General features: G+C 43.5%; 1 protein-coding gene across 1 annotated transcript in view; it reads right to left on the bottom strand.

The window, feature by feature from the left end:
• Window positions 1-5,781: 5,781 nt before the first annotated feature.
• The window catches only part of TRERF1 (transcriptional regulating factor 1), a 206,502-nt gene continuing 199,666 nt past the window's right edge, over window positions 5,782-12,617 (bottom strand). Inside the window, 2 exon segments of the mRNA XM_025418797.3 lie at window positions 5,782-9,076; window positions 9,078-9,192. Of these exon segments, the coding sequence (XP_025274582.1) occupies window positions 8,867-9,076; window positions 9,078-9,192 (325 nt within the window). The 3' untranslated portion in view covers window positions 5,782-8,866.

A 12,617-nucleotide genomic window follows, 5' to 3' on the forward strand; every position in this document is an offset into this window, starting at 1 on the left:
TTCCGCATAAGGAGAGAGTGTAGCCTAGAGTTCCGGCGCAGAAATAACCATAGAGACTTGATTCTACGCTTTTTGAGGGTGGGAGTGAGAGCACAGCCCGTAGGGCCGGTGGCCTGGCCGGTGCCGGGTCCTGAAAACATTGCTTCAGCCCCGTCTCCATAGTTACCAAGTTCCTTTTTTTTTTGTTGGAGGCACCGTAACACATGCTTTGAAAAATGTACATAGTTGATATATTGGCAGCAGTTATTTCTGGGTAGTGGATTATCAGTGGTTGATTTATTTTCCTATTTCTGTATTTTTTTTTTTTTTTTTAAACAGAGTTTGTATTTCATTAGAAGGAAAAGTACCAGGGGTGCCATGCTGGCTCAGTCAGTGGAGCATGTGACTCTTGATCTCAGGGTAGTGAATTTGAACCCCACCTTGGGTGTACAGATTACTTAAAATCTTAAAAAAAAAAAAAAAAAAAGGAAAAGTTTCATTGCAATGAGTCTAGATCTCAACCCTTTACCTCATTTCAATAGCCTTGCGATGTTCCTTCACCCTACATTCCTTCCCCCACAGCATTTGACGTTTTTGTGCTCCCACCATCCTGTACACCACTGTCCTACAGATCTTCCTAAGTCTTCCTTTCCTTATGTTACTCTAGTATTTCAGAATTTATCATTCCTGCCACTACCCAGTACCATAGACCAAAAAGTCTTAGAACCAAAAAATGTCTGGTTATTAATGTCCACCATAATTTAGTTCCAACTAAAAAGTCTTTTAACCGAGGTTTTCTATGATAAAAATCTCTTCCATTTATACAATCCTCTAAAGCTTTCTTTTCCCCAGGTGCTTTCCATAGATGCAATTCATCATAATGGAAAACTCTAGACTTAAAACTGGGAGATCTGGGTTTGCAACTTAGCTGAATGACTGTGAGCAGGTTACTTGCCCACTCTGAGCCTCAATTTCTCATATACCAACTATGATAACATAGTTCCCACTTCAAATAGTTACTGCACAGAATAAATGAGACGCTGAGGTGTGATGCTTCGGTATGATGCCCAGCACATAACGCACATAACGATGCAAGGTAAATGTCATCCACTATTTGTAACATAAAGTTGCTTTTGGGGCGCCTGGGTGGTAGTAGTCAGTTGAATGTCCTTTTGGTTTCTGCTCAGGTTGAGATCTAAAGTTTGTGAGATTGAGCCCTGCGTCAGGCTCTGCATTTGGTAAGGAGTCCACTGGAAACTCTCTCCCCCTGCTCCTCCCCCAATAAATAAACAAACAAATAAACATACATACATCTTTTTTTAGGGGTGCTTGGGTGGCTTAGTCAGTTGGGCATCTGCCTTCAGCTCAGTTCATGATCCCAGGGTCCTGGGATGGAGCTCCGTGTTCGGCTCCCTGCTTCTCTCTCTCCCTCTGCTACTCTCCCCACTTGTGCTCTCTCTCTACCAAATAAATAAATAAAATCTTTAAAAAAAAAACTTTTTAAGAAAATGGCTTCTACCACATCTGTCTTGCAAGATCGTTGAACAGATTCAAAATAAAAAGATCAAGTTTATGAGAACATTTTGTACCATCTAAGTAAAGTACTATGCAAGTATATTCCCCCTCCACCCCACAAGTAGGTATCACTGACCCTACTTTATAGGCAAGCATGATTTTCCCAGCATCACTCAGACTGATGAGGATAGGAACAGAAACCAGTTTTGGGGGTCCCTCAGACTAGCCTCATTTCACTAGAACTCCATTCATGTGGGAGTATGACAGAGAAGCACAGTCTCTTTTTTTTTTTAAGACTTTATTTATTTATACATGAGAGACACACAGAGAGAGGCAGAGACACAGACAGAGGGAGAAGCAGGCTCCCTGCTTCTGCAGGAGCCCGATGCTGGACTCAATCTCAGGACCTCGGGATCATGCCCTGAGCCGAAAGTAGATGCTCAACCATGGAGCCACCCAGGCGTCCCGCACAGTCTGTTTCTATACCACAGTGTATAAACACCGCGCCTTACCTAAGCACCTCTACTATCCTTGACTGTGCCCCACATTGGCAGGCTGCCCACTGCCCTTTTCAGAGCTAGGTTCCCTCTCTGAATTGTGACATTCAAAGTTGGCTGGTCTCTCCCTGCTAATAGGGTTCTCCAGCAGCTCTCCAACTCTGTTGTTGCTTCTGAAGTTTGCATCAGTTCCTCTATGGCACTTCCATGACAGCTTTTCAGTCTGCCTTCTGCCTCCTTTGATTAGTCTCTGCTGGGTGAGTGTTCCACAGCCACAATAAGGTGACATCCACCAATGTTATACCTAATTTGATCCTCACAGGAAGACACAGATTTTACCTAATTTTATAGGTGAGGACACTGAGGCTCAGAGATGATAGGACTCACTCAATGGCATATGAATTAGTTACTGCTGAACCAATAATCAACTTCAAAATCCTAGCTCAGTATCTTTTCTACCCCTGCAGTGGATTACCACTGACTCTGTGATGAGGTCCAGTTCAACTTAAGTCTCTGTGGGTTTGAGGAATAGGGATCCCCACTCCTCCACCTCCCTGCAAGAGAGAAAAGGGCTTTTTTTTTTTAAAGACACGTGGCCTGAACTACTCTTGGAACTGGAAGAGTGGGTTCAAAGCAACCTTAGGGACTAGATTCTCTCTCTATTTTTGAGGCTAAACATGGTCTCTATTGGTGGGCTCTCTCTGCTTACAAATAGTTTCTACTCCCCCAGAACTCTGCCCTGAGCATGACCATGACTTGTTGCCTCTGGCTCACTCAGTTTCTCTACTCATACTCTCAAATATGGAGATTTGATTTGGTTCCCTCATTTGGTTCCCAATATAGCTTGGCCATATTGCATGTTACCATGCAGCCTATAAGCCTAATAGTGAGGGTCAGGTGCCAGCCCAGGTTCAGTTAACTGAGGGTGAAGGGGAGACTCATTGTCAGGGCAAACTCAGGTCTTGCGAGCAGTAGAGCCATAGATGGGTTTCTTTGCCATGGTGTGTAGGCAAGGACAGCGTTCTGCAGCTTGACCCAGCCATTATGGGCCTCTTCCCTCCTACCTAAACTTTCAAACATCTGACTTACTGTAGATGAGTAGGAGGCCAAATGATTCTAGACAGCTGATGCAAGTACACCTTGCTTTATATTCAGGAAGAATGAAAGTATGTGAGTCATATATTTTATCTTATATTTTGATTGCACCAGCTGTTCTTCTTTTTTTTTAGCTGTTCTGTTTTAAAGGGCAGCCCTTTTCACTTGATTGTGATGGTTTCACAGGTACATACTTATCTCCAAAGATACAACTCATCAAGTTGTGTATGTTAATATGTATAGCTTTTTATATGTCAATCATATCTCAATGAAGTGATTTTTTTAAAATGCCAATTACTGCTAAAAAAAATAAAGTTACGCAAGCAGAGGAAGTAATGACCAATAACAGCTCAAAGCAAGCATCAGTGTGGTAAGGGTATGTGTGTTGGAATGCAAAACAAGCCTGTACGGCTGCTCTGGCCTTTATAAGTCAAACAGAAACATTGAACACTTACCTTGGGGTAGGGGGTGGGGTGGTGAGGACAGCGCTTTTCAAAAATCATCTTTAATTTTTAATTTTTAAAGATTTTATTTATTTATTCGTGAGAGACACACACAGAGGCTGACTCATAGGCAGAGGGAGAAGCAGGCTCCATTCAGGGAGCCTGATTCAGGACTTGATCCCAGGACCCCGGGATCACACCCTGAGCCGAAGACAGAAGCTCAACTGCTGAGCCATCCAGGCGTCCCAAAAAATCATCTTTTATATAAAGGAAATAATCAGCACTTTGGCTCTTTTATACAGGGATGTCTGTAATCCAAAGATCATTGTGGTTCACTTAGAAACATATTATTTGATTTCTTAATGCACCTTCTTAGTTGTATTTTGCTTTTGTCAACATTAAAACCCATCCTCGGTCCTAGAGCACACTTCAGCTGGCTGGCTATGGCTGAGGAAGGTAGACTGGGAGTCTGAAATTCAGAATCGACTTTAGGTAAACTCAAGGGGCTTTATTTACATACATACACACACACCAATAAGGATATCTGGAAGAGTAGAGGAAATTAATAACCAATTTATTTATGTTACTATTATTTATAATTAACCAATTTAACAGATCGTTGCTGAGCACCCGATATACATTGCTGGGGGAGGCAGAGGTGGTATGGGGGTTGATTATTAATAAAACATGACCTTTGCTCTTCCCAGTGGTGGAATTAGATCAAGTCCCAGGCCCCTCCTATGTTCTTTCTAAGTATTAAATTGGAAGGAAGGAACATTTGTCATCTTTATATACTCTCTTCCTCCATGTATAATACAGTGTGGAATAATGTCTTAGACTCAGGGCTCATGAGTACTGAATGAATAAATAAAAACATAGGAAAATGTCTTCAGATTGCACATGTGAGCCTCTACAACACTGGCTAAAAGCACACTGCTTCTAGAGGAGTAGCTATTTTATTTATTTATTTATTTATTTATTTATTTATTTATTTATGATTTTATTTATTCATGAAAGACACAGAAAGAGAGGCAGAGACACAGCAGAGGGAAGAAAAGCAGGCTCCATGCAGGGAGCCCGATGTGGGATTCAATCCCGGGAACCCGGGATCACGCCCTGAGCCAAAGGCAGGCGCTCAACCGCTGAGCCACCCAGGAGTCCCTAGCTATTTTATTTATACAGAACTTTCTAAAACTGATGGCTAAATATGAAAGTAAAAAACCTCCAAAAGAACCTAGATCAAGGTCTTAAACAGGTATGCTCCACATAAAGCAAATTTTGTAGAAAACCCAGAATTTATGCTTTCTCCTAATTTTTTTTTAAGATTTTATTTATTTATTCATGAGAGACACAGAGAGAGAGAGGCAGAGACACAGGCAGAGGGAGAAGCAGGCTCCACGCAGGGAGCCCGATGCAGGACTCAATCCCGAGTCTCCAGGATCACACCCTGGGCTGAAGGCAGACGCTCAACCACTGAGCCATCCAGGCATCCCTCTCCTAAATTTTTAAAGATTTATTTTTATTTATTTATTTTTTTAAAAGATTTATTTATTGGGGCGCCTGGATGGCACCTCAAGTTTGTCTTTAATCATTAAAAAGTAAACACACTCTAGAATTCGGAAATCCAGACTAGCAATGCACGTACACCAGGGTGGACGGGAATTTGTGGCGAGTTTGCTGTGAGCTACCCGTGCGGGATACTGAGTCCTCCTAAGCTGGAGTCCGGGCAGTATAGTGTAGAGGCCACCAACCCGCCAAGGGGCTCATCCTCTCTTCAGAGCAGAAATGTTATGTCCTGGCTCCAGGAGGTGTGTAGGGGGCGCTTGAATGAGCCATTAATCTCTTCGGCAGACCTCTAAACTGGCCTATAGAAACCAACAGGTAAACTAGCATTCGTCCAGCATTGAGAAGCCACTTCAGTGGCTAGAAAGAAGGAATGTGTAAGCCAAATGAAACTCAAAAAAGGTAACAGTTTATTTTCCGAGCAGCTGACGCAGTATTGAATCAGGTTTTCACAAGTAAATAGGACAGTGTCTATCTGGTTACATCTCTGTTCCATGAATATCTATCTATAGGAACTGTAATAAATTTCTGAGGAGGCTAATGATTGGAAACTCTTAAGTAAAATTCTTCTGGCTCCTTTCTGAAAAAAGGATTGTGAGAACTTAAAAAAAAATGCTTTTCACTCAGGGGGAAAACCAACCTAGAATGCCTAAGTTTTGTTTTGAAGGAATGCACCTTTTTAGGACAAGTCTATAAAACATCTTTATTTGTTTGTTACATAGGATGTTTAAATATAACTTTGCTTTCAAGCTTCAAACTTTTTTTTTAAACCCCTGGTAAAATAGGACTTTTGGTTCACCTTAACAAAAACTGACCTAGGAAGAAACATTTTTAGCAAAATGTATTATAAAATTCACTAGAAAATACTGTCCTCTTTTTGCCAAAATGTTACATAAAATCCTTATTAAAAATACACACGTTACAAAAGAAAAAATTATGAAGATGCTAATACATAGTGCTTTGGATATGGACCAAGGGACCTGCATTCCGGGGAAAATACAGTTAAGTACACTAAATATTATGATGTCAACTTATAATAGTGCAAACCTGAATAAATTACATCCTGAAATGGGAAGGCATGCAAGTCATTTGCTGAGAATAGAACATAACGAAGCCAGAACAGGAAGCAATCACAACACTATTTAAAAATGTTTTCTTTTTTATTACATTAATTTTTTTCAAAAATACTTTTCTTTACAATAGAACTCCTAGAAAATATTTACAACCTTCCTCTAATAAAATATAACAGCAGTTAAATATATTTGAAAATAAGATGGGTTTTTCCATAAAATATATCTGTTAACTTTTTATATACAAGCTTTCTCAAAGAGGTCTAAATTCACTAATGAAAAACCATCTGATAGTAAACAGTAACGGTGTTGAAGACATTAATCTTTAGGAAGAGAAGTTCTTTGGGGTGGGGAGGGGTGAGGGAAGCAAAAACACAACACATACATGCAGGCGGAATCATTTCAGAAAAGAAATAAGTGCAATATTTTACCATGAAGTCAATTTTTTAAGTTGATATTGTCAAGAAATACTACTTCAGGAATTTGAACTGTCTCGTTAAGGAGGAGTTCTTTGGTTATTTCAAGTCAAAGATGCTTACATTATACTGCATGAAAAATCAAAATTAAATTGTGCACTACAGTTTTGCCTTGGCAACTCAGTTTATTTTTAATGTTTAAAAGTGGAACGGCTGGGCAAGTCTCCAAACACAGCAAGTACATTTGCTTTATAAACATGTTTCTGGGTGTTTGCTCCTTTGATAGATAAGCTTCCACAGACCTGATAGCAGAACCATTCCAGAATCACTCTCAGACGCCGGCATGCAGGGGGAGCAGTCACCGGGACAGACGCCATCAGCTGATCTTACGGAGTGGTTCTGGGGCAGTTCTGCCGCAAGGTGGACGCACACGGCCTCAGCAGTTCCAACTCCAAACGTGCGAGAGAATAACCTTGTCTAAAAGGGCAGCGAATAAAACCTTTCGTTTTGCCTATAAAAAAAGATCAACGAAACCTCCAAGACTCCCCCCCACCCCGTTTTTTTTTCTGAAAACCGAATGATGGAAGTGAAAAGAACCTTTATATTTATCTTCTGTCCGTGGCTTTCCTGAGATTCAGAGAACACTGCCTACGCAGGCCGCTCCTGCCGCGGGTGTGTGCTAAATGCTTCTGCCCGAGGCAAACTTAAAAGGTGCTCAGGTCCTGTCCTCAGGTTTGTGCTGACATTCTAATGTCAAGCTACGAATGAATATACCAGCAGAGAAGCCTGGCCTGGTGGGCCACATCTACACAAGCCGGGGAACCAGCCTACCTTGGGCGGGGGCAAGGCCTGGAAGCCCTTCTTCCCGAAGTCAGGCGCCATTAAGGCTCCAGGGGAAGCCGCCAGGGGCAGTCCCCTCTGCTGGGCTGTGTCCCAGGCTGAAGACACGTGCTCATTGGCCCTAACAGAGGGATGGGACAGACTGACTCAGCTCAAAAAAGCCTGAGCTAAATGCCATTTTTGAAGGATGACATGCGTATTACCTTTAGGTACAAACAGCAACCCTGCTACAAGGGACGGGAGGAAGCAGAGCAGAGTTATGTAGCTTGGAGAATTCTAGAAGTGCTTTGGTAAATGACTTGCATGAATACATTCATTGTTTGAATGCAAATATTGTAGCTAAAATGGTATCTGAAACCATTCTTGTAGGCCTTTAATGCTATCTCACTTGTATTTGCTACTAAATTTGTTAGAAACAGTCCAGCAAAGGTGAGTTACAGCAAAATCCCAGTGAATGAGGTTTCACAGTACTTCCAAGTGGCACAAAGTAATTTTCAGAACTCCGTGGGCCATTAACAGTGTTGCAAAAAAGAACGTTCTTCCAGTCTAGGTTTTGGGTAAAAGAACACTTCTCGGTGTTCCAGAATGTGTGCCCCTTCAGCCACTCTCCCTAAACAGCCCCGGCAACTTGACAGTTGGGGTTATATTCCCCTAGACGGCTCTGCCGATCATAAATCAGAGCCAACTAGTACCCCAGGGAACACGGAAGAGGATGCACCTGCTTCATGAACCAGGTCCTCCATAAAGCATTGCCGAGGAGTAAAAGCCTGAAATATATGCAGTACTCCTGGAAACGGGCCAACGGTGATAGGCGAGGCAGGGAGAAAACTTATTTTCACATTTGGTCAACTTTTCAAATGGTGTATGTGCTAGAAGGAAAGCCGTGTAACGTAAGGGCTTGCTTGCTTTGCTCACTGGAAAGTTACTCCTTAGCACAGAATCTCCCGGCAGAGACTCTGAGTTCACTGCAAACTATAGAATGAGGTCAGAACAGAACAAAAATAACTCTTAGTGGGAAAAAGATGGCCTGAGGCCCCAACGCGAAGAGGGTAGCCTGCTTCACACACGCATACACATCCACACGTTCACGGCAAGCTTTGGGATAAAAGGCAGCAAGGATGGTTGACATCTGAAAGCAAAGGAACATTGAAGGTCAGGTTTATTCCCTGCCAGGAATGAGTTCGTGGGAATGTAGCCCAGATGAAACACCTCTTAAATAGAGTTGTGCCAATTATTTATTCCCTCCAACCTCCCATAGAAACATTTATTTTTAAATAAAAGGAAAAGAAACTGAAAAAAAAATTTTTCCCCCTAAACCTGAATGAAATGACCACTTTTTTTTAAACAGGTAGTTTAAAATGGTTACAAAACGAGCAGGGAGTCCAGGGTTCCTGATTAATGAAGACGGAGGCCGTGGGTGTTGGCCTTCTTCACGGGACAAGCTGGGTTTATAGTTCCGCGTCCCCTTGAAGCAAAACCGAATCTTGGTCATCCAAGAGGAGATCCGTGTCCACGACCTCGGCCTCTTCCATGACGCCTCCCAGCTGCTGGACAACGTCGCCATCGAGGATGTCCACGTCCTTGATGGGTTTGATCAGGCTCAGCTGGTCCAGAGGCAGCAGCCCCGGCGCCCCCGCGGGCCCCGTAGTCCTCTCAATAGGTGGCGGCCATTTCGGCGGCAAAAGCTGCCTTCTGAGCCTTTTGCCTCTGCTGTTCCTCCTGCTGCCTGTGCGTTTTCATGTGGGCGTTTCGGCTTTTGATCTTGAAGAAGACTCTAAAAATGAAGAAAAGGAAGCATGTGAGACTCAGGCACTCTGAGTTCATGGAAATCCGGGCATCCTACGGGGTCTAATCTGGGTTGGGTGGCTCTGACAGAGTCCCCGGGTCACATAGGACCTCCTGCCCCTGTGACCCGTCACCTCTCCTCTCCAAGCATTACAAGGGAAAGGGGACGGGGACAGGAACAGCTATACAGTGTGTCTGGCTTCCTCTCTGTGACAATGGAGGATGAATTCTCAAAGGCCTTCCTGTCCACCCGTGGTCTGCAGCACACACCTTTCTCTTCTTTTAGCTTCCTCCTTTCTATCCTCATCACAAACCTGAGAATCCCTCAATCAAGCACTGAGCTCTGATAGTTCCCAAAATGGAACCCGTCACCTGTCTTTGGCTTCTATCCCTGTTTTCCCACAGTCAAATTTCTTAAAAACTCTTCACACTTGGCATATTCCCCCCTTTTCCTTTACCCTCTCCAACTGGATGCTTGTCCCCTCCACTGCTGCCTAGACCCTCTCCTCAAGGTCGCCAATAACTAACTCTCTGTGGCCAAATCCAATGCCCTTCATTCCATCTTCATTGTACCTGACTTCTGAGCTGCACCCACCATGCCTTTTCATCTAAGACCCCTTCTCGTTGGTCATCATATTATCATAATTTCCTACTTCTTTAGAACAAAATAGCTTTAGAACGAAATAGTAGTTCTCAGCTGTGGGTGATTTTGCCTCCCCGGGGACACCTGGTGAGGTCTGGAGACATTTCTGACTCACTACTCAAGGAGAGGATGGTATTCTCGAGTCTAGTGGCCAGACGCCAGGGACACGGCTACATATCCTAAAATGCGGAGGGCAGCCTGATAAGTCCCCAAACAAGGACTTATCAGACCCAAATGTCACTGCTGAGGTTGAGAAACTCTGGGATGAGGCGCCCGCAAACTATGGTCAGTGGACCAAATCCAGCCCACTGAATTTTTGTAAATAAAGTTTTACTGGAACACGGCCATGTCTATTTGTTTATGGACCGTCTTTGGTGGCTCTGCTCTGCAACGGCAGAGCTAAATAATTGTGACACAGATAGTATGGCCTGCAAAGCCTAAAATATTTCTCTCTGAACCTTTTTCAGAAACCATTTGCCCAGATGTGAGACTGTTTTTGGAGAGGGGGTGGCACAAATAACCTGCATTCGTTCCTGAGCTCGTAAAAGGAAAAAAAAAAAAAAACCCTCTCATTTCTAAGACAAGCAGAGTTGATGAATCACAATTGCACATATTGAAACTGTTTAATGTAATGAACATAATTTCAGCAGCTAAAATAGGCACTCTGCAAACATTCGCCTGTTATTCCTACTCCGGAAAACCACAGAAAATATTTCTATTTTCCTCAAAATCTTAACTAGAGTTATGGTATTAAAAGGTCCCAAGCAACATAAAAACAAGACAAGAAAAACACTTAATGGATGTCACTGAGAGACAGCCAGAAAGCTCCAAATGCTAATTTTTGTTTGTTAAAATGTTCTTTGTCTCCACCTGGTGGAATAAGGAGTTGTCGCCTGTTTGTAGGGAAGTGAGTGGAGGTGTTGGCTCCTCTCAGGGCATAGGTAGGAGATAAAAGGGGGGTCAGTCTGAAGATAGCTCATTACTTCAAGTCAGGAAGCCTAATGATCAATCTGGGGGCTCACTTTTCTGCGGTTAAGATGAAGATGATACCCTGTCCTGGCTTGAAGGGTATCAGAACACAGGGGAGCTGCACTAAAACCATCTCCCCCATCTCTGTGCACTTCAGATGCACGCTTCAGAGGAAAGATCGCTGCGCGGTGCAGCTCCCTATGGTGAGTGCCACCAAACAGACTTACGTTTACTCAGAGGCTGAGAGCGCTGGCCTGGGTCAGGCTGCAAGGCCTGAATCCTGACTCAGATGTGCCTCATTTTCTCTGCTTGTAAAAAAGAAGCTATAGGGGTGCCTGGGTGGTTCAGTCGGTTGAGCATCTGGCTTTGGCTCAGGTCATGATCCTGGGGGCCTGGGATCCAGCCCCACACGGGGCTCCCTGATCATCAGGGAGCTTGCTTCTCCCTCGCCTCCCTGCTCGTGCTCTCTTTCACTGTCTCTCTTTCAAATAAATAAATACAATCTTAAAAAAAAATAAGTTACTAAAAGTGGCTATGTTACTGTACTAAAGGTTAAATTAATATATGTAAAAATCCTTTATTTTTTTAAAGATTTTATTTATTTATTCATGAGAGACACGGGGAGGGGGGCAGAGACATAGGCAGAAGGAGAAATGGGCTTCACGCATTCACGGGACTCGATCCCGGGGCTCCAGGACCACTCCCTGGGCCAAAGGCAGGCGCGAAACCGCTGAGCTACCCAGGGATCCCTGAAAAAATCCTTTAAAACACTGCCAGGCAAATAGTACCTGATAAATAGCAGGAACTAGTAAATTGTCTGAAATATCCTAACGAGGGTGAGTATTCTAAGCAGAGGTCCCAGTTTGGCCTCATTTTAACAACTAGGGATGCTAAAGGAAGTCATTCATGACAACTCCTCCAAGTCAGGCAGACTCACTGAGAAGCGGAAGTCTACAGCGGATGCTGTGGGAGAGAACCCTGTGCATCTTTACCATCAATAATATATTTTTAGAAGATTTTATTTATTTATTTGAGAGAGAGCACCAGCAGGGGAGGGGCAGAGTGAGAGGGAGAAGCAGACTCCCCTCTGAGCAGGGAGTTTGATGTGGGGCTCAATCCCAGGACCCTGGTATCATGACCCAAGCCGAAGGCAGCCGCTTAACCTTCAAAGCCACCCAGGTGCCCCTCAATGTATTTTCTCCCTAAAACAAACAAACAAACAAACCAATAGGATGGAGCAGTGGTCAGGAGCCCGGGCTCTGCACTTGAACAGAGACTGGTCCAAATCTCAGCTCTGCTCTTATTGCGGGGTGTGCCCTGAGGCAAGTCATTTTAACGAACTTTCAATCTTTATTTGTACAACAAGGATAAAAATAGTCTCTGCATCACGTGGAGTTTCTGTGTGAGGGTTAAAATGAGCTCCTGCACATAAAGCATGTAACAAAATGAGTGCTCAGCAAATGTGAGGTGTTACTATTACAGCCTACTGTCAGTTTTTCTCTCTCAGTTGTCTTGAATCATACTTGAAAGGGCAGGCATGACAAAGAGGCTTTATCTCATGAGTCATCCTGATCAATGGGCTGTGCCTGCGTGAAACATCCCAATGGAAAAGATGTGAGGTCCTATCTTAAGATGACAGCGAAGAGTATAGCAATGGGTTAGTGATGTCTGCCCCAGACACAGGAATGGGCTGGGAGTGGTAGGATAGTTCCTGATGGGTGTTTCAGAGCCATTCTCAAACCACTCAGCAGGGACGCAAGAGACAGCAACACTAGTGAATGTGGTTTGGGTGTGAAGAGATG

The sequence above is a fragment of the Canis lupus genome, chromosome 12 (assembly GCF_003254725.2).
Source record: "Canis lupus dingo isolate Sandy chromosome 12, ASM325472v2, whole genome shotgun sequence".
NCBI lineage: Eukaryota > Metazoa > Chordata > Mammalia > Carnivora > Canidae > Canis > Canis lupus.